The following is a 22,892-nucleotide window of genomic DNA, read 5'->3' on the forward strand; positions in this document are numbered from 1 at the left end:
GCAACTCCTGGACTGTTTGTTTGCCTGGTGAAGCCCTGCTGCAGGTCTGAATTGCCTGGAAATCCCACGACAGAGAATCTGCAACTCCTGGACTGTTTGTTTGCCTGGTGAAGCCCTGCTGCAGGTCTGAATTGCCTGGAAATCCCACGACAGAGAATCCCTTCAAGGATGACTTCTTCCCTTGAACTGGTGGGAACAACCAACTCGCAATCCACTGGAAACCATCTCCATACTGGTCAAATTTTCATCAGTGTGCTGTTGAAAATTGGATAGCCAGTGAGAGGGATACCAGATTGTGGACTTTAAGACACTCACACCTTAAACCGAAGTGTTGCCAAGCTTGTGGCTTCTTCCCGGTGTGGTGCAGGAACCTCCCGACTTCCTCCCTTCTTGTCCCCATGACTGAGGCTCAGGAACAGTGAGATCTGCAGGAACTACCAGGAATGACTGCCTCAGCTACAGCTTTTCTTCATCCATAAGGTACTGTGCAAATGTGGTAGAGAAATCCTCTTTCCTCGGTCAAAGTTTGTGAAACCTTCCCAACTTTGGAGTCTTGTTCGCTCCTAATCCGACATAGAACTCTTCTTCTTGCAAACTACTTCCAAGAACATTCGCCAAGACTTAACCGTATACTACCTGAACTGTGCTATCCGATCCAAGACACTGAACCATTGACTTTGGCCCAGGCCTATTGATTTGATTTGCCTCTTGTAGTGAACTGAAACTATTTGCCCTGCTTATGAAAGTAACTGTTTTGATTCTTATAACCTTTGTCTTTCTACCCCTTTTGAAAATTACTGAAGTGCCATTTTGCTCCACCTTCAGGGGAGCCTAACTTGTTCAGAAACTTATTGATTTAGTATTGGTGTGTGATATTGAGCTGCTCATTACTAGAGGAATGTTTTCTAACTAAATGTGTAAATAAATGTATATTCCTTTACCAAGAAACCTTGAGGAAGTGTGTGTTTGAACTACTGTGATTGTAAGTCCTTTGTGTAAAATCTTGTACTGCTCACATCCCTCTTGAGATAAGTATGGTTGCTCAGCCACTGCTACCACATAACTGTGTAGTACAGGCTTGTAACAAAGGTGAGATTGTGCTTACACCTGTAGTCTTAATTGTGTGTAGTGTTCCCAAAGGGTACTGCATGTCATTCTGCCTAACAGACTCTTGCTGTGATAGACTTGCATGTGTGAGTGGGGGATTGCTACAAAGGGCTACAGAGGGCATGGGAGGATTGCTATGGCAAGATTTGTATGCTGCATTGAGCTTGAGAGGGTTGGTGACAATTGCTGCTGTAGGGTTGGGAGGGTGGCTGTGCTGCTGGGTTGATCTATGGAGGGTGGGCAGGGCTGCTGCGATGAACTATGCAGGGTGCATGTTGTTGCTGCAGATCGCTAGGGAGGATGGGTGGTGCTGCTGCAATGAGCTATGGAGGGTGGGTGGATCTGCTGCTGTGAGCTAGGGAGGCTGGGTTGGCCTATTTGGGTAGGTTAGGGAGGGTGAGTGGGGCTGCTGAAGTGTACTATAGCGTGTGGCGGGGTGATGCATTGAGCCTCAGAGGGTGTGTGCGGAGTGGTGCAGTGAGCTAGGGAGATTGGTGGAGGTTACTGCAGGAAGCTATAGAGGGTGTATTGGAATTGCACAATTAGCTGTGGTAGGTGGGTGTCAATGGCTGTGGTTGAGACAGTGGCATATCCTGGTTGAGCATGGGAGGTTGAGTGTTCTTTTTTGTATGAGCGAGGGAGGGTGAGGGTGGATTTTTGGGTTGAGCTAGGGAGTGTGGGTGGGGTTTGCAGCTGTGAGCAGGGGGTGTTGCTGGGGTGAGGAAGGGAGGGTGGATGGGTTGTGCTGTGCGACCTTGGGTGGGTGGGGTTTGGTCTGGGTCCTTTGCTTGCTGTGGTGAGCTAGGGTGTGTGGGTGGTGTATGCCGGGGTGGCCTAGGTAGGGTGGATGGTGTTTTCTGGGGAGAGGTAAGGAGTGTGGATGGACTGCTGGGGTGAACTAGGTAGAGTGAATGGGGCTGTTGGTGTAAGCTTGGGATGGTGTGTGAGGTTTTCTGGGGTGAGCTAGAAAGGATGGCAGGGTTTCTGGGGTGAGTTAGTGGGTTGGGTTGGGTTTCTGGGCTAATTTAGGCAAGGTGGTGTTTGATAGTGTGAGCTAGGGAGGGTGTATGGTGAACTTTGGGGGTGGATACAGTGAGCTATTGGGGATATCTGCAGTAAGCAAAGAAGCTTGAGAGTGGGATGATGTGGTGATTTAGGTTTTGTGTGTGGATTTTGCTGCAGTGAGCTACGCAGGATGGGTGTTAATTTGCTTGAGCCAGGGAGGTTTGGTGTTCTTGCTTTTATGAGAGAGAAAGGGGGATGTTTGCTGTGGTGAGCTAGGGTGGGGTTTGCTGTAGTGAGCAGGGGTGAGAGGGTAAGGTTTGCTGTGGCGAGCATGGTTGGGTGGGTGGGCGATGTTTGCTGTAGTGAGCTGGGGCATGTTTATTTATTAATTTTATTTATTTAAATTTATAAAGCATGCAACGGCCCTGGGGCATTGTGGTGCTTTTACAGTATATTTGCTTAGGAGAACAGACGGTTTACGCATATTCATTCAGGTGTTAACAGTGCGTGCACAGAATCAGACAGCATAACGTAAGCTACTTTTAAGGCAGTGTGGCAAGGCGTGGGAAACATATTGAATAGGTGTCGAGGCTAGCAGAAGAGTTGAGTTTTCAGTGCCTTGCGGAATGCTGTGAGGGATGTCTCTTCCCTGAAGACAGGTGGTAGCACATTCCAGTTCTTAGGAACTAGAAACTAGAGCCTCCTGCTTTGGATCTTTTGATGGTAGAAATTGCAATCTGGTTACAGTGCTGGACCCGTTTGGGTCTGTTAGAGGTGGTACAGTGGATGGGGTCTGAAACGTATGGGGGTGCTGTGCGAGATAGGCAGGAGTGTCTGATGGAGGGCCTTAAAGAGAAAGCGCTTTCTAACCGGGATCCAGTGGGCAGCACGCCTGGCATGGGAGATGATGTTCCCTCTTGGGGATGCTGTTACGCTCACCTGGTATCCACAGGGATGCCACCCAGCCGGGTTACTCGCTGGTATGCTTCTCAGCTTTGCCCGGATGTGGTCTGCGGGGAAGGTTCTGACTGAAAATACAGGAGGACTGTGTTCAATACTGACCGACTGGGGTAAGTATCCTCCCTACACCCCCGTATGATTTCAGTCCCTCTGGAGCCCTCTCCTCACCTTGTGGTTGAACTAGGCGTGCTCTCTGTCCTGCCTTCTTTGCAGGGACGCGTTGTCTTTCATGGGCGAGCGCGGTCCAGTTACTTCACTGACGCCGGCCCGTTTGATATTGTTCAGGTAGGTCTTATTGCTGTACTTTAGTTTTGTTGCTATCCTGCATGCCTTTCTTTGTTTAAAATGTCTCTTCTTTCTCCCTTAGGTATGCAGAGTTTCAGCGTGGCGAACTGGCTTGGTTGAGCCCCGCTGGTAAATGATGGTGTTTTAAGAGCTCTATGATGATGCGGTAAGTAAGTGCTATGCACAGCACTGCAAAGTCTTGCCTTTACTAACCTGTGTTTTCCTTCCTTGTAGGTTGTGGTGTTCTTCAGCGCGAATGGAATGTCCGGAGTGGTGCCAGCTGAGAGGTGACCACCCAGGTAAGCTTTTGAGCAGTGCATAATTTGTAAATGTCTCTACTGTTTTCTTTAATGTTGCCTCTATCTTTCTCTTTCAGGTCGTTCTGTCCGGGAGGCGTGCAGATTCGAGGAAGCTGTTCTCAGTAGCTGCGAGTGTTTAAAGATGAAGACTGCAGGTAAGATGATGCTGCTGCTAATGATGTTCATTTTGTCTCCTTGCAGGTTCTGCTTCTCCGAGGTTCAAGGGAATAGCTGGACACGGTGAGCGTCACGTTGCAAGCTGCAAAGTAACGTGAAGCGTGTTGTCTTGCTCGGGTGTGGTTTAAATAGCCCCAACAAAATAGTCCAGGTAAAGTAGTCCCTAGGCTACCACACCCAAAACACTAGACCGCATAGCTTGGTTCTTAGGAACCAAGCTATGTGGATGCCTCCATGTTGGCTGACAATTCAATAAAGTAGTTCCCATGCACATTGTTTTTTATGGTGTATGAGCCTGGCGCCACTGGCCAATGGTTTTGCCAGAGTGAGTTTTGGGCGAGGGTCATGACAGATGCTGAGGGCCGCTCTGAGGGTGTTGTTTTGTGTGGTTTGGAACTGTAAGAGGATTCAATTCAACACTACAGCTAAGTCAATGCCTAGTCTGGGATACTGAATGGAAACCCTTATTGATATATCTTTATGTCCAGTTCATGAGTTCTGGATGACTACCCCTATATAACACCCCTCTCTTAGAATCCCCCTGACCCCACTGAGCCAAGAAGTAGTTCTGTTTTGCAAGTTTAAAAGGTTTATTTGAGAAATAAAACAAAATATAGATACCACGCTTTTATAATAAATTAATAATCGATATCGACCTTATAAATATAATGTTAATCAACAATGGGTAATCTGACACTAGCACACTTCTTTATAATCAATGAGGAGTTAGTATAGGATGGATAAAGTAGCAAAAATACTTTTATGATTTCAAGGGAAAAGCAATGAGGAATAAAATGCAGTACAGAAATACTTGATATGATTTTAGCAAAAGATAAGATAATCACTTTTTCTCTGGCAATTCACCCCCTCCCCTATGCAATGTAAGAAATGGTAGGAGATGGAAGTAACACACACAGTTCTCAGGAATGCAATCAAATACAATACGAAATTCAATTCCCACCCCAGTCGGTTCGGTTCTAGGTTTGCTGGGAAGCTGAGATTCTAAGCTTTCAGAGGAAAGTTAAATTTCGGTCCTAGCCCAAACGGTTCCAGAGATACGGACGATTAAATAAAGGTAGTTTTTCAGATTTAAAGTAAACTCAAAATGACAGGTGACAGCTTGCAGCTTCAGAATTGACAGGTGACAGTTGTGCAGCTTTACAAATGACAGATGACACGATTTCTAGGAGGCTGTTCTACTTAGGTTAAAATAGTTTGGATTAGATTATTTTAACTAAGAGATTGGTTCTGCACAGTTCTGTTAGGTACTCACAATATAAATTTGAAATAGGCCTCGCCACGGATCTGGTCAGGTTTTGGACTGGACTCCGGTTCTGGTCTCGGCACTTCACAGTGATCTGGGTCAGCTCTCTGGTTCTGCTTGCAGCGGTCTGGGTCACTCTGGATCTCTGGTCTGGTCTCTGCCAATTGTTCTTGATAAAAGAATTCAAACAGCTCGCCCAGCTGTGGAATTGTTCGCAAATTATTTTAAGGTTGCTGAGGCCTGCTGAGAAGAGTTCTCAGTTTGCGGGTTTAGGACCTTGCTTTAAGTTCTGAAGTAAAGTTCTGGTCTTTGGAGATTGATGGATTTGAAATCTGGATCTCTGGATGTGAAGTCGTCGGTCAGCATGCTCTGCAGCAAATGGAATTGAATGTCTCTACCTGTCCCAGCAGTCTCTTTTTATGTGTTTTGAAAATGGGTGTGTGCCTGGGCCTAGCTAAGCCTGCCCCTCTACTTGTTATTGGCCAATTCCTCCTCTCTCCCTTGATTGGGGGAAGGAAATGTGAGTTAGAGTGATGCTGTAGGTTTTATGGTCAGAGGATCCTCCCCTGGTCAGTTTGCCCACAAATCTATATTTGTTTCAAATACATCCTTCCCAGATATACAATTTGTTGAAATTACATGTACACATTATATATTCCTTATGGTCCATGCTTGTCCACCTCTGATCTTCCTGGGGGCTTGCATTCAAAAATGACAACATTTTGCGCTTTTTAACTGGTTTTGCAATATCGGACATTTACCCAAAATTACACACATGTGTGCAAGGAGTATGGACATTAATTGATGAAGTGTCAGATTTTTAACATGCAGACATTTGGAGTGAGACCCTATTTTCCGCTAGCAACCCCCCAGAATACACCACAGGGTCCTAACGCCTCTCAAAATGTTCACAGAAAAATCACAAACATAATGATATTACTTATATAATTCTGACAAGTCCGCACTATGAGTTATCTATCTTTTTAAAATTACGCTCTGCTCAAAAAGGGGTGTGGCTTCCCACATCACAGGGTGGAATAACTGTTTTAGCCACTTCCCCCAAGCTCAGCTGCTAGCAGAGGCACTGCCCCTCCCAGTTTCCCTTAAGAGGAAGCCACTTTTACGACGCCCCCAATATAACATTTGCCTGAGCCCAGGACAGGCCTTTGTTCAACTCCCTGTAGTCCCCAGCTGCCACTCCCCTTTCAATCAACAGGGCCATGTGACCTCAGGATGCAGCCAGGCCTGGCAGGGAACACAGCTGTTGATCCAGTTTCAACTCCAGTCGGGGGGTAGTTGTCAGGCAGAATCCAGTTTCATTAAGCCAGGTTTCAGCTAAATGTCACTTTTTGTTCCCAGTTTAAATCACTTACAATTTTTACATATACATTAAATAATTACTTCCTTCAAGTCATTTCAGAATATAGTTTTACATTGTATCCACCTCTTAGCAAGTCTTTCCTTGGTCTGGTTTTGTTTCATTTGTTCAGTTTTACACAAAAGTCTGGTGGTTTTAAAACGCCGGCTTTCTGATAGTGGTGAGTACTGGTAATGCAACCATTTTTGGGATTAAGAAAATGAATTCCCCACAGTTCTGAGTTGCTTTTTTTGGCGATCAGCATTGCCATTCCAATTGGTTTCAGGCTACTGTGTGTGTAGCCCACTAGTGGTTTTAGGAAGTGCCCTCCTGTGCTCACAACATAGGCAAAAATGGGTGGCAGCTTATTCTTCATGTTTTCCCTGTGCACTCTCTGGGGAGTTCTGGCCATCATGATGTTTTCCATGCCAGTACTGCACAGTTTTATTGTAGGGCTTGGATGCATGGGTAAAAACATCCCACAGAACCTCTTCAAGTTTTTGGTTGAAGTACTTAGGAGCAGGACGTTGCAGTAATCCAACCTTAATCCCAGTGTAGCTCTGGCTATGGACAGGCAGTTTATTTTGGGAGAGGTAGGGTTTGACCACGTTTATGATCTTCGTAGTTAGTGCGGCAGATGAGGCGATGGCGCTACCTTGCAGTGACATGGAAAGGGTGTAATCTATGTAAACTCCTAGAGTTTTGGCTGCTGTTGAGGTGGTGATGATTGTGTTGTCAATGTTGAATGAAGTGTATTTACTATCCAGTTTGTTGAGGACTTGTTTGGGACCTACAATTAGAATTTCGGTCTCCATTAAGACATAGGCCCTTGTCTGCTGCCATCCAAGCCTGAATGAGGGCATATGTCTTGTTGAGTGTGGCTTTATCTTGTTCGTATGAGCCAGTGAGTCGGAGTAGAACTTGATTATCATTGGCATAGTTCGTGTAGGCTATGCTGTGGTCATCAAGGTCATTGAAGAGTGGGAGAAAAAATGTTGTAGAGGGTCGGGAGGTGCAGGATCCCTGAGGGACTCCACACTGTTCATATTCGCTGGGGTGATTTAGTGAGGGCGAGTGAGGTTTGCTGGAGTGAGACAGGGGCATGGGGTTTGCTGGTGTGTGCTAGGGACGGTGTGTGGTCTTTGCTATGGTAAGCTTTGGGGTGGATACAGTGAGCTATTGGGGATTCCTGCAGTAAGCAAAGAAGCTTGGAAGTGGGATGATGTGATTTAGGTTATGTGTGTGGATTTTGCTGCAGTGAGCGATGGAGGATGGGTGTTAACTTGGTTGAGCCAGGGAAGTAGGGTGTTCTTGCTGTTATGAGAGTGGAAGGGGATAGGTTTACCGGGGTGAGGTAGAGAGGATGGATGGGGTTTGCAATGGTGAGCTAGGGAGGGTGGGTGTAGTTTGCTCGGGTGAGCTAGGGTGGGTGGGGTTTGCTGTGGTGAGCTGGGGCATGTTGGTGTTGTTTTCTGTGGTGAACTATGGAGATTCAATGGTGTTTTCTAGGGCAGCCTAGGTAGGGTGGGTAGAGTTTACTAGGGTGAGCTACAGAAGGTGGATGGAGTTTGCTGGGGTGATGGAGGGATGTTTGGTGGGATTCTTTTGAGGTGAGGTAGAGAGGTTGGATGGTATTTTTTGGCTCGATTTAAGGGGTGTGGGTGGGTTGCCAGGGTGAGCTATCTCCTGGGTTAAGCTAGGGAGGGTGGACCTACTGGCATGAGTTAGGGTGGGTGGGTGGATGTTGCTGTTCTGGTAAACTATGGATGGTGGGTGGGGCTGCTGTGGTGAGCTTGTGGCTACCGTGAGTAGAGGTGGCTGCTGCTTTAAGCCTAGGAGGGTTGAGGGGGGGTTGGTGTACTGGGAGGGAGGGTGGGAGTGGGTTTCTGAAATGAGCTGGGGAGAGTGGGTGTGTGGGTATTGCTGCAGGGTGGGTGGAGATTGCTGTGGTGAGCTAAGGAGGGTGGGTGTATGTTGCTGTGGGAAGCTCAGCCGGTGTGTGGAGATTTTGAGATGAGCTAGGGAGGGTGGGTTGGGATTGCTGCAGTGAGCTTGAGTAGGTGGGTGGCAATTGATGTGGTCATCTAGTGAGGGTAGGTGGCATTTGCTGGTGTAAGCAAGGGATGGAGGGTGTTAACTAGGGTGAGCTAGTCAGGGTGGGAGTTCCTGCTGTTTAAGTGAGGCAGAGTGGGTGGAGTATGCTGGGGTGAGCTAAGAAAGGTGGTTGGGGTTTGTTTTGGTGCGCTATTGAGGTTAAGTGGTGTTTGTTGGGGTGAGTTTAGGCAGGGTGAGTGGGTTTGCTGGAGTGAGCTACGGAGGGTGGGCGATGTTTGCATAGCTGAGCTAAGGAAGGTGGGCAGGGGTTGCTTTGGTGAGCTTGGCGGTTCGGGGTTGTTTTCTGGGCTGAGCTAAACGATGGTTGGTGGTCTGCTGGGGTTCGCTAGGAAGGGTGGGTGTTATTTTCTGGGGTGAGCTAAGGGGAGGTGGAGCTACCGTTGGTGTGAGCTAGCTGCTGGGGTGAGCTGGGAAGGATGGTTGTTGATGCTGGAATGAGCTAGGCGGCTGTGTGGGGCTGCTGTGGTGAGCAGGGATAGTGGGTGATGCTGCAGTGAGTTGGCTGATGTTGTGAGCAGGGAGGGTGGATAGGGTTTTCTGCAGTGTGCTAGGGTATGTGGTGGTTTCTGCAGTGTGCTAGTGAGGGTAGGTGGGGGTTGCTGCAGTGAGCTACTGCAGGTGAATGGGTTTATTCTACTAAGCTAAGGAGCATGAGTGTGGGTTGCTGCAATGAGTCGGGGAGGGTGGGTGAGTGGGTGTTGCTGTAGTGAGCTAGGGAGTGTAGGTTGCTGGGGATGATTGTAGTGATTAAAGGAGGGTGGGTGAGGATTGCTGTGGTGAGCTCAGAAGTGTGAGTGGGGATTCCTGCGTTGAGCTAGGGAGGGAGCAAGCAAGCCTAACCATATATTTCCAACACCGTCTTCAGGGCATGCCACCATCCATTTATGTGCAACCAATCCACACTAGTTGTGCATTGGAGTGGTAGTCGACTCAGAGTTATAGTGACTGGTTTTATCAAATGTTTAAGACATACATGGCTTTACAAATGTCACATCGTGTCTCAGGTTGAAGCCAAAAGAAAACAAAAAAAGAAAGAAATCCTGATAGCCTTAATAAGGATTCTCAGCACTCTTATGTAAGGGTAACGGTGACAATGCTTTCTGAATAACATTTTGAGTTATATGCTCCACAGCAAAGAAGGTCCCATTGAGTAAGGTCAGTAAATTCTCCATTCCAGCACGTCAACAGGCTGTATATTCCTCCACACATGCATCTGCCCTGTGTACAAACACTGTAATGCAACCAGTATTTCTTCAATAAGTGTCACATTGCGGCGAAGATGAGCCAAAACGAATCATTTTTCACCTACTCTAAAATATTTAGCTCACAAGGCCTTGATCGCACAAGTAATAAACAGTGTCATGAACTCACCGTTTCTTCATCATCATCATCCAAGCTGGAAGAGTCGATCATGTGATTTGCTTCTTCGACTAGAGGACTTCGACCTGCCGGCATCGATAGCGAAAGCGTGGAACAAGAGAAGACTTCTGGCAGGCTGGATCTCTAAAAAAGATTCAAGATAGATCAGATTGCTTACTATTTCAACCAACAATGCGGCGGCGATCACACATGCGATTGAACAACAATGATTGCCAGCAAGCAGCAGCAGCAGAAGTCGATTCAAGGGCAATTGCCAAAGTGCAACACATCACAAGGCAGGACACATATAACCAAAGAATGAAGCATCTCCTCAGACCAGGAGGTGCGACTATCAACACTGAATACAATATACAGAGGAGAATGTAGTCACGTTTCCACCCATCAACATTACTACATACATAACATCACACCATCATGTTAGTAAAACAAATTGCTTCACAAGCGATGTCGGAGACCACAAGAAAACTGCTTGCTAGACAGAAAGCAATGTACACCCGTACATGATTTGGGTAAGCTCCCTTGCATGGATATTTTCAATTGAAGATGCCACATATTGCCCCACCAATGAAGACTTAATTTTCTGTGAAATATCACGTTGCCTCATATCCTGCTACTGTTTTTTTTAAACATGCCTCTTATTGCCACACTGGTTATCACCAGGATGGTCAATGGTTTACGGGGTAGAATATCAGGTGGCTCAATCAAAAGAGCCTGACAACACTCCAAAATGAGAAGCTTTTCTGGCAATGGTTGAGCAAAACCACACATGTAACAGCGCCTCGATGCCCAAGGGCTGCTTGAGCGCTATATACATTTAAATAAACAATACATAAATAATTCTGAATAGAAAATACCAGCGAACGTCCATTTAATAGGGTACTAAAGGGATCAATCTTATGGGCTTTTAAAAGGAAGAGCAAAATATGAGTGTATTTTAGACGCATAGTCAATGCCACAAACCTCTTCAGTGGTCATGTGGTGAGGCTATTGCTTGTAAGCCTTGACTTTCCAGCCATGTCCGTTACACTTTATTATGCAATATACTTTAAACTTGAGGGAATAATTTACTATTGAAAAAACCTAGCCGAAGCCTCAAGTTTAACAAGCACTTTAAGCAAGATGTCTCCACTGGCGCTAAGGGAAAAGCATTGGCCACTAGATGTGTCTTCTTCATACCACCGGATGCTCCAAACCTATATGCAATGATGCTCCAGTTATACAAACACGCAAGCCATCCCATATAAGGCATCTAGGCTGATGAGGTTGGCATCTACAAGTCGACAGCACACTTGATAATAGTCATATTCCATCACAAGAAAAAGAACCCAAGAGTTGTCATTCGGTAATCCGGGTATACACCAGTCTTTAAAGATTTTGCAAATAGTGAACGAATGGTGGCAAATTGAAATAACCTTGCCAACAGCTGGATTCCATTATTGTCTGGCTTTAACCAATGAGGAGGCTTACAATGCTGTCAATAAGTACCAGTATTTGCCTCATCCTCAGCATTCAACAACAGGCTGAAAAGTTGAAAAGATTGCCTTTGCCTTCCATCCAAAGATGTCTTCAGAACAATATAAAGCGACTTTACAGAAACCATTTCGGTTCATTATGGGAAATCTGAAACGAAACGACCTTCTACCGACCATTTCACTTTTTTCTTCAGCAGAGGCTTGAGACCTCAGGAGGGGTCCTTATTGATTGGTGTATGTGCCATTTCCCAAATTCAGATTTTAGTTTTTGCTAAATAAATCAGGTACCTCAAATTTGAAACACATGGAGTGACACATGTTTAGCATATGATAGAATGCCATTAGCTTACAGAATAGCTATGTTATAGATATTGGTGTTGGCATTGGGTCACAGAGTGCAAAAGCATTCATCGAGATAGGCATTTTGCCACTATATATTGTACATTGACAAATGAGCGGACAGGTGAGTCATGCATGGTGAAACCGGAATAGGAGAAACAGTGCCAGAATTATTAAATCAAGAGTTGGACTATATACTGAAGTCACATTTTAGGATTTTTCCTAAAATGTAGATAGCTTTCATTCTTTACATAGGCTGCAAGAGTGTTCTGCAACCTTGAGGCTTGGTTGTAAAAAGGTCTTTCCGCCGACGGTAAATTATGGACAATACATTTCTCATCTTATCTTGTCTTTCAAAGCTCAGCAAATGTGTCAAATGCCAGCAGACACATCATTTGGTTGGAGAGAGGAACGGTGTGCATTGATGGTGAACTCTGTCAGAAGTTCATTCATACATTATTTAATTCAACTATAAGCAAGAGAACCTATATAGGATGTGCCAACCCCTCCACCCTCAACTGAAAATAGATAACATGATAGGCAGATCAAATAATTCGATCATTGAAGAAATCAGGATTAGATTGCCTTTATTAAAAGTAAAAAGTGCACATGGCACTGTGCATATTTGCGGTGGGATGACCCAGGATATAAAGGGTGCTTTAAATATCACACACATAACATAAGTATATCAGGGTATATTATGAATGATGCATTATTAAATAAATAATTGCTCCCTGAAGAAAAATACAGTGTTAGACAAAAATATATTTCAAAATGAATACTCAATGGTAAAATGGTTTCCAGTCCTAAGCCAGGTGTGGAGAACTATGAACCATGCCAAGAGTTTTCAGACGAGCAGCAGTGGCTGATACATTTGGAGACAGTCTTTGGCAGAAATCCTCTGTACGATAATTAGGCTTGTTAGGTTAAACATGGAAATTGGCAGAAAAAGCAGACAAGACTGTGATAAGGCCAGATAAGTGAGGGAAGCTTAGATACATTTATCTCTGTTCTTATTGAAGAGGGCAACACACGTCTCATGCAGACTACTCTTAGAGGCCATCCGTATCATTTTGGCAGCCATAAAATCTGCTCTAAGGGAGTTAAGCACTAACTAACTTGGCAAGTCCTCAGCAATCAGATAAGGATTAGCTGTCGGTGTGTGAGAATGTTCTTGGCAGGAGTTGAGCACTGTCATAGTTGTGTCCAGCTGGGTCTAAAATAAGCATATCAATTTTGTGTGTCAGAGAAAATTGTGGATGCCATCTATGCTAATGTGGGCTTGTTGTACACAAAGATAAGCTATCAAACAATACTGAACAAATGTTTTTTTCTTTCACTGGGGACCTATCAAAAGTATACCACGTACAAGGTGGTGATTTGCATAAACATGTTGCATAATCTTAAAAGGCTATAAAGCAGGTTAAATGCAAAAATGTCTGAGTGTGTCGTGTTATTCCAGCAAAGGAAGACCATTATGAAATCCTCCCAGGTGTCTAATTTCTGTTTGCCTCTGTCTGGAAAATGAAATGTTCATTGATGCCTGGTTCTTGATGAGATTGGAAGAGGACCCTCTGTTCAAACCATTATTAATACTTTACAGACTCTTGAACATAATGTCCAAGCACACCTAGTCAAACACCTCCTCAGCATTAAGCCACCTTCACAACTGCTTCAAGCATTCAAGGATCAACAAGGGCAGTGGAATACAACTTCAGTGATCTGGGAGATCTAAATCTAGCACCTGAGTCACTAATCTAGTTTAAAGACCTTGAATGAAAATATTGCTAGGTTGATCAACAATAGAATCCCTTATAGGCTCAATATTAAATTCTCTTTGCCTGAATTGTGTAATCTCAAAGAGCATTGCCTCCCACAGTGAATAGGCAGCAGGACATTTTCTATGTCCCACATTATTTGACCTTCAATGGAAATGCCACAAAACCAACCTCAATGATATACATGTGTCCAAAATGCCACGCAAACGAGGAATGGCAAAGGAAAAATAAAAGGAGAAGGCAATAGGTGATCATTAACTATTTCTGAGCTTCTTAAAAGTCTCCACATTGTTTTAATAAAATCCTGAATCATAGAAGAGTTAAAGGGGAAAGGTCTGGAAACTAAGCTAGATGGCTGTGTTATGTGGCAATTCGGAAGGTGGTGATTCAGTGCTTAATGTATGGGGGTGTTTGCCAGGGCAGAGCCCTGGCACTTATTTTTGAGCCCCAGAACGTATTGTCTCAGACTCATATTGATTAAATAAGTGATGATAGTCGGAACATCCATTAACCCCAGTGAGCAGGTGAGAGCTGCAGTATAACCCCCAATATGTCGACACTGTGGAAAGCAGCTATGGGTGATGGCAGCAATGGTGGGAAACTGCCCGCCTACAGTGTCACAAGCGTTCTAAAAATTATTTGGGTCCTGACACTTATTATAAGCACTGTGGTGCTCCGCAAAATTGGCCATGTAAGGGAGGAATGGATGCATGTATTTGGGGGGGTGGTGGTAATGGTGTGGTGAGGGGAGCATCAGTCTATTAGGTATCATCCAATACACCGAGTCACTTTTCTGGCTATTACAAAGTGCCTTCTGTGATACTGATGCACTTGAATACCTTACATGTCTGGACCAAAGCATCAAGCTTTACAGAAATCGCATCAATGGTAGTCATTAGGTGTAATTCCAGTGCTCTGTAATCTCTGGGGTACACCGGAGCAGATACCTTGAGCTTAGTGAGAAGCTGCAGAAGTTCAATGTCTTTGGATTTGCACTTGTTGAAACATTCCATCCTTTTGCATTTATTGGGAAAACATTTCCATGAAAAATGCCACTTTAAAATATCCCTAGCTAAAAGGGCCCTTGCATCCAATAGGGCCCAGGAGTGACACACAGAAGCAATGGAGTAGAAATAACTTCTCAATGGAATAATCAACATTTTACCTAATATTTTCCATTAGTGGAGTGGGACTCAGAAAAAGAACTAAAAAAGGAATGGCATAAGACGCAAGTATTCCAGAAATGGACAAGACAAACTGGCAGCCACTTAAGGTATTAACTCACCAGAGAGCAATTTAAGATAATCCCTGCCCTTAAGCTTCGGGAAACCCACCTCACATACCTATGGTGTATCACTGGCATGATAAGGTGGCTTGCACAAATGTCCTATCTCAGTCACTAGCAGTACAAGTTGCCGACAGTCACTGTGCTGCAGCAGAAGACAACCAGGTAAATAGAGATGTCCAGAGTCCAATGCCCAGGAGGCCGGAATGTCCGTCTAGGAAGTTGTAAGCACAACGGGGTAGAAAGCAAGATGAGGGAAGAGGATTTAGGACTCAAGAGTCATTGGTTCATTAGATCATTGGAGCAGGGGAACTGAAGCTCCGATCAGGACTGTGGGTCTCGTTGAAACACAGTTAACAAATAGGTGAACACATCAGCTAGAGATAAGTAGGTTGGTTGCAAATCAGAACTTGGAGAAAGGCCATTATGCTCAGTGTACATGTCTAAACAGCGCTAGATAAGGATTGTTACCTTATTGACGATGTTCAGTCAATCACAGAATGTTGACTGGACTACACTGTAAATTAGAGAAATAATGAACTGTGCTATATTAATGTCATATAATAAAGGAACACAGCACTGTTGAGCAAGGATAAAGCTAATTTAAATGTATCTTCTAGGGTCGTGGATTTGTGGCCAGCATTTATGCCAACAAAAATCCACACAGCACATACGCTCATCAATAACAGAATACTGACAGTAAAGACACACGTACGAAGACAAATATAAAGCATGATTTGAATTGAACTTCAGTCCCTAAACACAAAGCACATAGCTGGCAATAGTTGAACAATAGGGGGCACAGCAAAAATAGCAGAGCTCAAAAGTTATACATAAATGCACAATGATATGGCAGCGACATGAGGAAGCCAGCATCAGCAGACTGAAATGACTTGCACCACCACCACAGATTGTGCACTACGCTAATCAATTTAATCACATAGAAGCCTGGATGTTCAAAATAATCAAACCTTATTTTTACAAAATGAGTTAAAAGTCTACACCACAATCTCTGAGTGGGGGATCCGAGCATATGTTCATGACCTAAAAAACAAAAAGAAAGAACATCATCAAGACAGCAACCACACATCTAAGAATATTAAGACATTGCCATAACAGATGTTACGCCCAATTCATGCACTGAATGTAGAATCATGCTGGTAAGCAGCCATGTCAGCCACGCGCCCCATGGTAATAGAGTTCAGAGGTAACCAAATCCTTCTCAATACTCACCTCATGGAAAGTCCCTGGTCTACCGCGACTTTGACAGAGCGATACAGCTTGCATATGATGTGTGTGATGCCTCGAGCTATCCTCCAGGTACAGAAGATAACAGTCTGGCAGGTGTATGACCAACACTTTGGACTGTAACTGGCTGGCCGCGAACCCTAAAGAACCACGACCACACAGAGCAGAGGTAGAGAGAAAAACAAATTTGTTAGATAGTTTACTTGTACAGAGACATTGCTTGTGAAATCAGCATTTAGAGAGGTGCTATAGGGCAATACTCACATGCTATCCTTGTTAATGGAGACAATGCACTCTTCTTCTTCTATGGTAACCACAGGACTCACAGTCACCCATGGAGAGGCCTTTGCTGCTACTCCTCCTAATTCTTCTGTGCTTGTGAATTTTTCTTTGGTTGTATATAGTTGATGTGTGCAGTGGTGCAATGGCTGCATAGTGTGAAGTGTTTTTTTGCAATTTGCCATGGTGTATTTATGATGCATGATGATGTATGGCTCGCTCCACTATTTCACTCAGACACGATTCTCACAATGGCACTGATGTACAGTTTCTATGCAAGTATGCAAGTATCCGTGGAAGAGTGGTGTACATTGTGTGGCACTATGTGATGCCACTACCTACTTAGAAAGAGATTGCAGAGCATTTACAATAAAAAAAACATGGACTGGCCACTGAGATGGAAGTAGGACTACAATTTCAGAGGTGATACACAAAAAAGAAGGACTAAAACACAAACAGTACGCTGATGAAACTGTAGTACTACATCTATGTCAGTGGCCTGTCACGCACGTTGCATGGTGGAGACACAAACTGCTAATTGCAGAAGAGAGGACCCGGAGGAAGGGAGAAGGTATAGGTAGAGTGGTGAAAAGTGAGTCGAGAGAGTGATAGCTGGCCTGATCACAGATTTTTCAATCAGGTCTGGCAACTGGACCTTCAACTTCCGGGACAGGGTTTTTAAACTGAAAAAAGTCTTGGGACACTGGGACGGAGGCACACATACTGGCTCCACTGTGGTTGGAACACAACAGATTCAAATTATTGATATTTATGCCACCTCAAATCGTCCATTCTTGAATAGAATGAATGCTATAGAACTATTGCATCAAAAACATGATTTAACAATGATATCTATTATGGATATTGCTCTAGTGGAGATACCCACCACTGCATGGGAACAAAATTGGGCTATAATCCATCTTGTCTCGCCCATTGTCTCAGAGTGCATATTGATATACTCCAATTTATTAGTTGGATTATGAACTGAAAAGGCTAGAAGATAATGGGCCTCATTACAAGTGTGGAGATAGCCATGCCGCATTTAGCAGCATGGCTATCCCCATACCGGTACCGGGTCCGGGTCCGCGTTCCCTGAATGGGGAAATACCGGGACATTCCAAGCTTGGAGGGCCCAGTATTTCCCCATTCAAGGAACCTGGACCCGCTACATCCCCATTCCCATTGAGCCCCAATAGGGCTCAATGGGAATGGGGAGGATGCTAACAACGGGCCCGTTGGTAGCATCCTGGTCTACTCGCAGGACCCGCTAAGGACGCCTGGTTTTACCAGATGTCCTTAGCGGGGCCCGCAAGCAGAACTCGTAATGAGTCGCAGAGGGTTAACGGCATCGGCAGCACCGTTAACCCCCTATCGCCTAGGTTGAAATGAGGCTCAATGTGCCCAAATGATCAAATATAAGAGATAAGAGGGATAGCAAAAAAGATGAATTTCTGGAATTGACAGATAATCTTGTGTAAAGAATTGCAGAGGGTTTAGAAGTTAAAAAAAACCTAACAGGCCCCTCAATATAAGAACCTATTCATCTAATTACAACAGTGATGACATAGACTGACAAAAAGGTAAACCAAGCAATCATTTGAATGTGATATCATGGAACACTAGAGGGCTCCATTAATGTGTCTCTAATAGCACAGGTATATCATTCCTATAGAAGATTGATTTAGTTGCCTTACACGAGACCTGTTTGCTCCATGATTTTACATTGGATTATCATTATCCAGAGAAATGCTAGAAAAAAATTATTAGGCATACCCTTTTGTGGGTTTATATTAGGTGTAAAGAATTATTTAGCATTACCTGAATACAGTCCTGCAGAAAACCATCCTTATATCCTTGTAGCAACATTGGACAGTATGGTGGGAAAGGTTGAACAGATTATACTCATAATTAATGTATATAATCCCATAACAATATGAAAACCACTGATATCATTAACATGCTTGTGAGGAATATTGATGTTTGGTCTAGTTTGAATGCTATGGCACCATCTGTAATCATGGGAGATTTGAACTATGCAAGATTTACCTTCAGCCAACAGGAATTCCCAGAGACATTCCAAACCTCAAGGAATCAATTGGGGGCGGTTATTATATCAGATATGGAAGATGACACTATTGCATGTTAATTGACTATACCAATTGTTTCTGAACAAGTCTGAGCGGTTGATTCATCCTTTCACTTGGTTCTCTAGGGATAAATCCTCCTGGATTGACTATATAATATTTCCAGAATCAATTATCAAAATGATGTGCCAACTTCGTGTTTTTCCTACTGTTGCCAGTAATCATGTGGTAAAAGAATTGTCCATTCAATTGAGTTATAGAGTGAAAGACAATATTGGTGGCGAATGTACTGTGAACCGTGCAGAGAGATATGTCAGGATTTTTATTGAGATAGTTCATAGCAAATGCCAATATTTCAAACTTGGCTCAAGGAGTTTGAAGAAATCATAGCTTTTTTGAAACAACATGGACACAGCTGCTCCAAAAGGGGATCCTCAAAGGTTTTGATGAAGAGTAAGTCCTTCAGCATAGTGCTTGCCAAAGAAAAACGAAAACACTATAGGGAAATTAGACTTCTAAAGAGATGCACTTTTGACAAGAGTCTTCATAAGAGGAAAATAGCGAATCTTAAAACATATAAGAATTTTGTCCGAAGGCATAAAGCATCTGAATCTTCTAGAAAGTGTCTCCAATTGCAAAATATGTTAAGATCTACTGATGCTCGCAGATTCTGCGATTTGTATGAGTCACACAGTATGAATACAGTCCAAAAGCTTCCCTCATAAGTAAAGTGACAAAGTGACAATATGTGATAAAGTTAGTATTGCTAAACTAATCCCTAATGTAGAACAGCTCGAAAGCATTATTATCATTATTATCAAATTGAAACAATCCAAGGGCCTGGGTCCAGACAGTATTCCAAACTTAATATATAAGAATAGGTTTTTGGTCCATGATTTTCACTCATTTATTCTATATAATTGTATCATCTGGATTAATTCCAGTTAGCTGGACAGCATCTATACTGATCCCTGTTTTTCAAAAAGGGGTTAGGGAAGAACTTAATCATTATAAATTGCTTGCAATGACAAATGCATGTTCCAAAATCTTTGCGCAATTGCTGTTAGCAGAACTGAATATTTAGATAAAAATAACAATGTATTCCCCAAACCTTTAACATGATTTAGACAAGTTATGGGCACCCTATGGACTTTACTTAATCTGATATGTGAGAATATTAGAAATAAAGATGGTGCTGTGTAGATATTTATTTTGATTACAAAGGAGCTTTTGATACTGTTGACCAACACATTTTATTGGCTAAACTCAGACAATGGAATTTAAGTGCAACTGTATTACAGAGTTATACACTGACAACATTGTCCAAGTTTGTCTTATTCTGGAGGGTACTTTGAGCAAGGAAATAAAATTTAGTTTTGGACTTAAACAAGGTTGCCCACTGGCACCTACTCTGTATAATCTATATGTCTCTGACATGGGTCCTTATTTGAAGGACGGTTCAAATTATCCCACCAGAATTAGCCAACAGCCGATTAGTTAACTTGTGTATACGGACAACAACTTCCTGATGGATAGGACCCCCACTGGGATTCAAGGTAGCTTGGTCAAACTTTGCCAATACTATAGAAAAACAAATGCAGTATAAATTACAAAAAAAGAAAAAACAATCATAATTCATCCTCAAAAGAAAAAAAAAACAAATTTGTATGGAAGATGGACAATGAGGTTATTGGGGTTGTTCAAACTAATGTATATCTGAGACTTTTTATCTCTGATACTCTGAAGGTTACAGCTCTTCAAAGCTATGTATGTTAAAAAATCGAGAAGTGATTTATAGCAGTGTTAAACTTTATAAGATACAAAAGGTGGTTAGTCTGTCGAAGGCTTGGTCAAATTGTATAAAACATGTCTTATTGCTTGTCTGCTTTATGGACTGGAAATATTGATTGTGAAAAAAAACTGGCTTAAGAAACTTAAAGGACAGTTCCGGGACTTTTTTTTTATTGTCCCTACGGTTCGGCCATGTGTTTTTAAGCATAAACCGGTAGATCGTAGAAAAAATTTCCTATGGACCTTACCCGACTTTTCGTCCATTAACGTACTCGAAATCAGCCGCCATTTTGTGATAATCCTATCATTTCCCCCCATCGACCTGGCTCACCTGCGTTTGCGGCACTAAATCATATCCCCCGCCCCTGAAACAGACTTTATCAAAACATTCATATTCCCCGCCTCTATCCGTGACGTGACTGTGCTGCGTAGGCAAACGCGCCCAGGCGTCTTCTACGCGACTCCACAGAGAACCCGGAAACCAACACAGATCAGCACACAACACAGCGCGGCACAATTCGGAATATGAAACTGTACTTTTAAATCAAACCGCAAGATTGTAAATTTGGTAAAGTACATTTATTTGACATCAAATGTTTAGAGAATATTCAGCGATTTGCATTTTTCTTTGCTCTCGATCCAAAATAGTTCGTCTTGAGGCAAGCGATGTTCGTGTGCAGTACACAGGGTGTTGGTTTACGATAAAATAAGCTCTTCGGTCGCACTGATAATCGCATGGCTGTTCCAACAACGAGGCACTAGGCCACCACAACGGTATGTATGTTGCATCTAGCCATTAGTAGCGCGTAAGGGCATACTTGTACTTGGCGATCGTCCCATAAAATGGTCAGGGTGGTAACGTTGTTCACGCGGAGAAGCAACTGGCGGTTGTAAAAGCCATCCGCCGGTGTCTGGTACTCGTGACACATACAATAATGAAGGATGTACCTGTTTTAAAAACATAAAAAATGAAATTAGTCTCACCATCAGATCTTTATTAAAATTATTCATTTTATATATTAGGTCGGGAAATTATTTCATAGCTAGGACAGTGCAACTGGGTATTATACGTCATTTCCAGTAACCCACCCCCTCTCCTCCGCCTTTTTCAGAGCCGCCTGAGCGCCAGTGGACCACTTCGTCACTGATATGATATAATATGGCATTTGCAACGCGCCTATACACAAGTGTTTCAAGGCGTGGCGAGGCAGGGAGGCGGGGGGAACAAGGAGAAGACAGACAACGATCCTACTAGGCCAGGTGTCATTCAGATTGCGCAAGTGCAGGGGTAGGGGGAAGGTAAAAGTGCAAGGGGAAGGGGAGGTGGGAAGTGGAGTACAAGGTAAGTAGCATAAAATAATAAATACATAGGGCCAGCTGGTGGCGAGTGCAAGGTAAGTGCAAAACAAGTGCTGGGAAGGGGGGGCTGTAGGATACTGAGACAGTCCCCCAGTGCAGGGGTTGACAGGGAGGCAGTGCAGGTGGAGAGTGGAAGGGCCCAGGACCGAGGTTGCAGACAGTGGACCAGTTGTAGCAGGGGAGAGGGAGAGAGAAAGCAGAAGCAAAGAGGAAGGTTTTGAGGTGCTTCCGTAAAAGGAGATGGTTCTCCTCAAGATAGTGCGCGGTACAAAACAATATGCCACATAGAACGAACAAGTACAACTTAACCCCTCTTTAAAGCGACTGTATAGTAATTAAATTGCGGTATAAACTCATCTAAAGAGTTACTTACATTATATTTGCATTTTCAATTGTGTCTGTGCGTAGGGCAGCCCCGAAATACCACTCCTTCTATGCCGACGTTATTTCTTCTAATGAACGAACATTAAATGGCTTTCGTTTCTGAAATTATATTCATTATCGTTTACGTTATTGCACCACACCCCCAAAAAGAAGTCTTTCGGGATGGTCCCGGCCTGTCAAGGTCAAATAAGAATAGAACCTTATACTGAGTCGTGGGCCATTCCGGCACCCGAGCAAAAAATCAAAGCAGCTGACCTTCACTTTGAACGAGCACACATTCCTAGTTAGCTACATTCAGTGTAAGGCCTTCTCACAGGACTTGAAATGTACACTCCATCTTTGCATTTTGTCTGCGTGCATTTGCAGCCCTAGAGAACCATAAATACGGAGACATTCTATATTTTTTGAAAAATGATTTATATTACTGTTTGGTTTAATTTAATGCGCAAATGAACAAGGTTGGATAGACACATTGCATGTACACTGAGCAATCACTTTTATTTACACATTACATAGATAGACATATTCAATGGGCCTGCAACATGAGGAGACTCGAGAGAACAGACAATCAAATTACAATCATTTAAACCGTGATGTGTATTTCTCAATGAGCTCTGCTTCAGGTGGACATGGAACAGAGGCAATGTTGGGTGGCAATGCAGTTGTCCCCTGCACAGGTTCGTTCACAACTCCATGTATGTGCCTATCTAGGACATCAACAATAAGTCTCTCAATAAACTCATATTGCATATCCTGAAACACTGGTTTGATCACCCATTGTTTACTTCTTTTAGTGAAGGCCTTATTGTAGCGAAGCGTCCCTAAAGTTCCGGTCGTCCTACTTTGTTGACGGCCAACATTATGGTTATGTGCCAAGACCACTAGAAGAGTCCGATTTATCATGCCTTCCATGCCAAAATGCAA

At 43.6% G+C, this 22,892-nt stretch overlaps 1 protein-coding gene across 1 annotated transcript in view; it reads right to left on the reverse strand.

Moving 5' to 3' along the window:
- Positions 1-22,892, reverse strand: part of LOC138467325 (calpain-13-like) — a 662,439-nt gene that overhangs the window by 159,733 nt on the left and 479,814 nt on the right. Inside the window, exon 15 of the mRNA XM_069607301.1 lies at positions 9,941-10,072. Coding sequence (XP_069463402.1) covers positions 9,941-10,072 — 132 coding nt within the window. The remainder of the gene's footprint in view (positions 1-9,940; positions 10,073-22,892) is intronic.

The sequence above is a fragment of the Ambystoma mexicanum genome, chromosome 4q (genome assembly GCF_040938575.1).
Source record: "Ambystoma mexicanum isolate Mex_15411 chromosome 4q, UKY_AmexF1_1, whole genome shotgun sequence".
NCBI lineage: Eukaryota > Metazoa > Chordata > Amphibia > Caudata > Ambystomatidae > Ambystoma > Ambystoma mexicanum.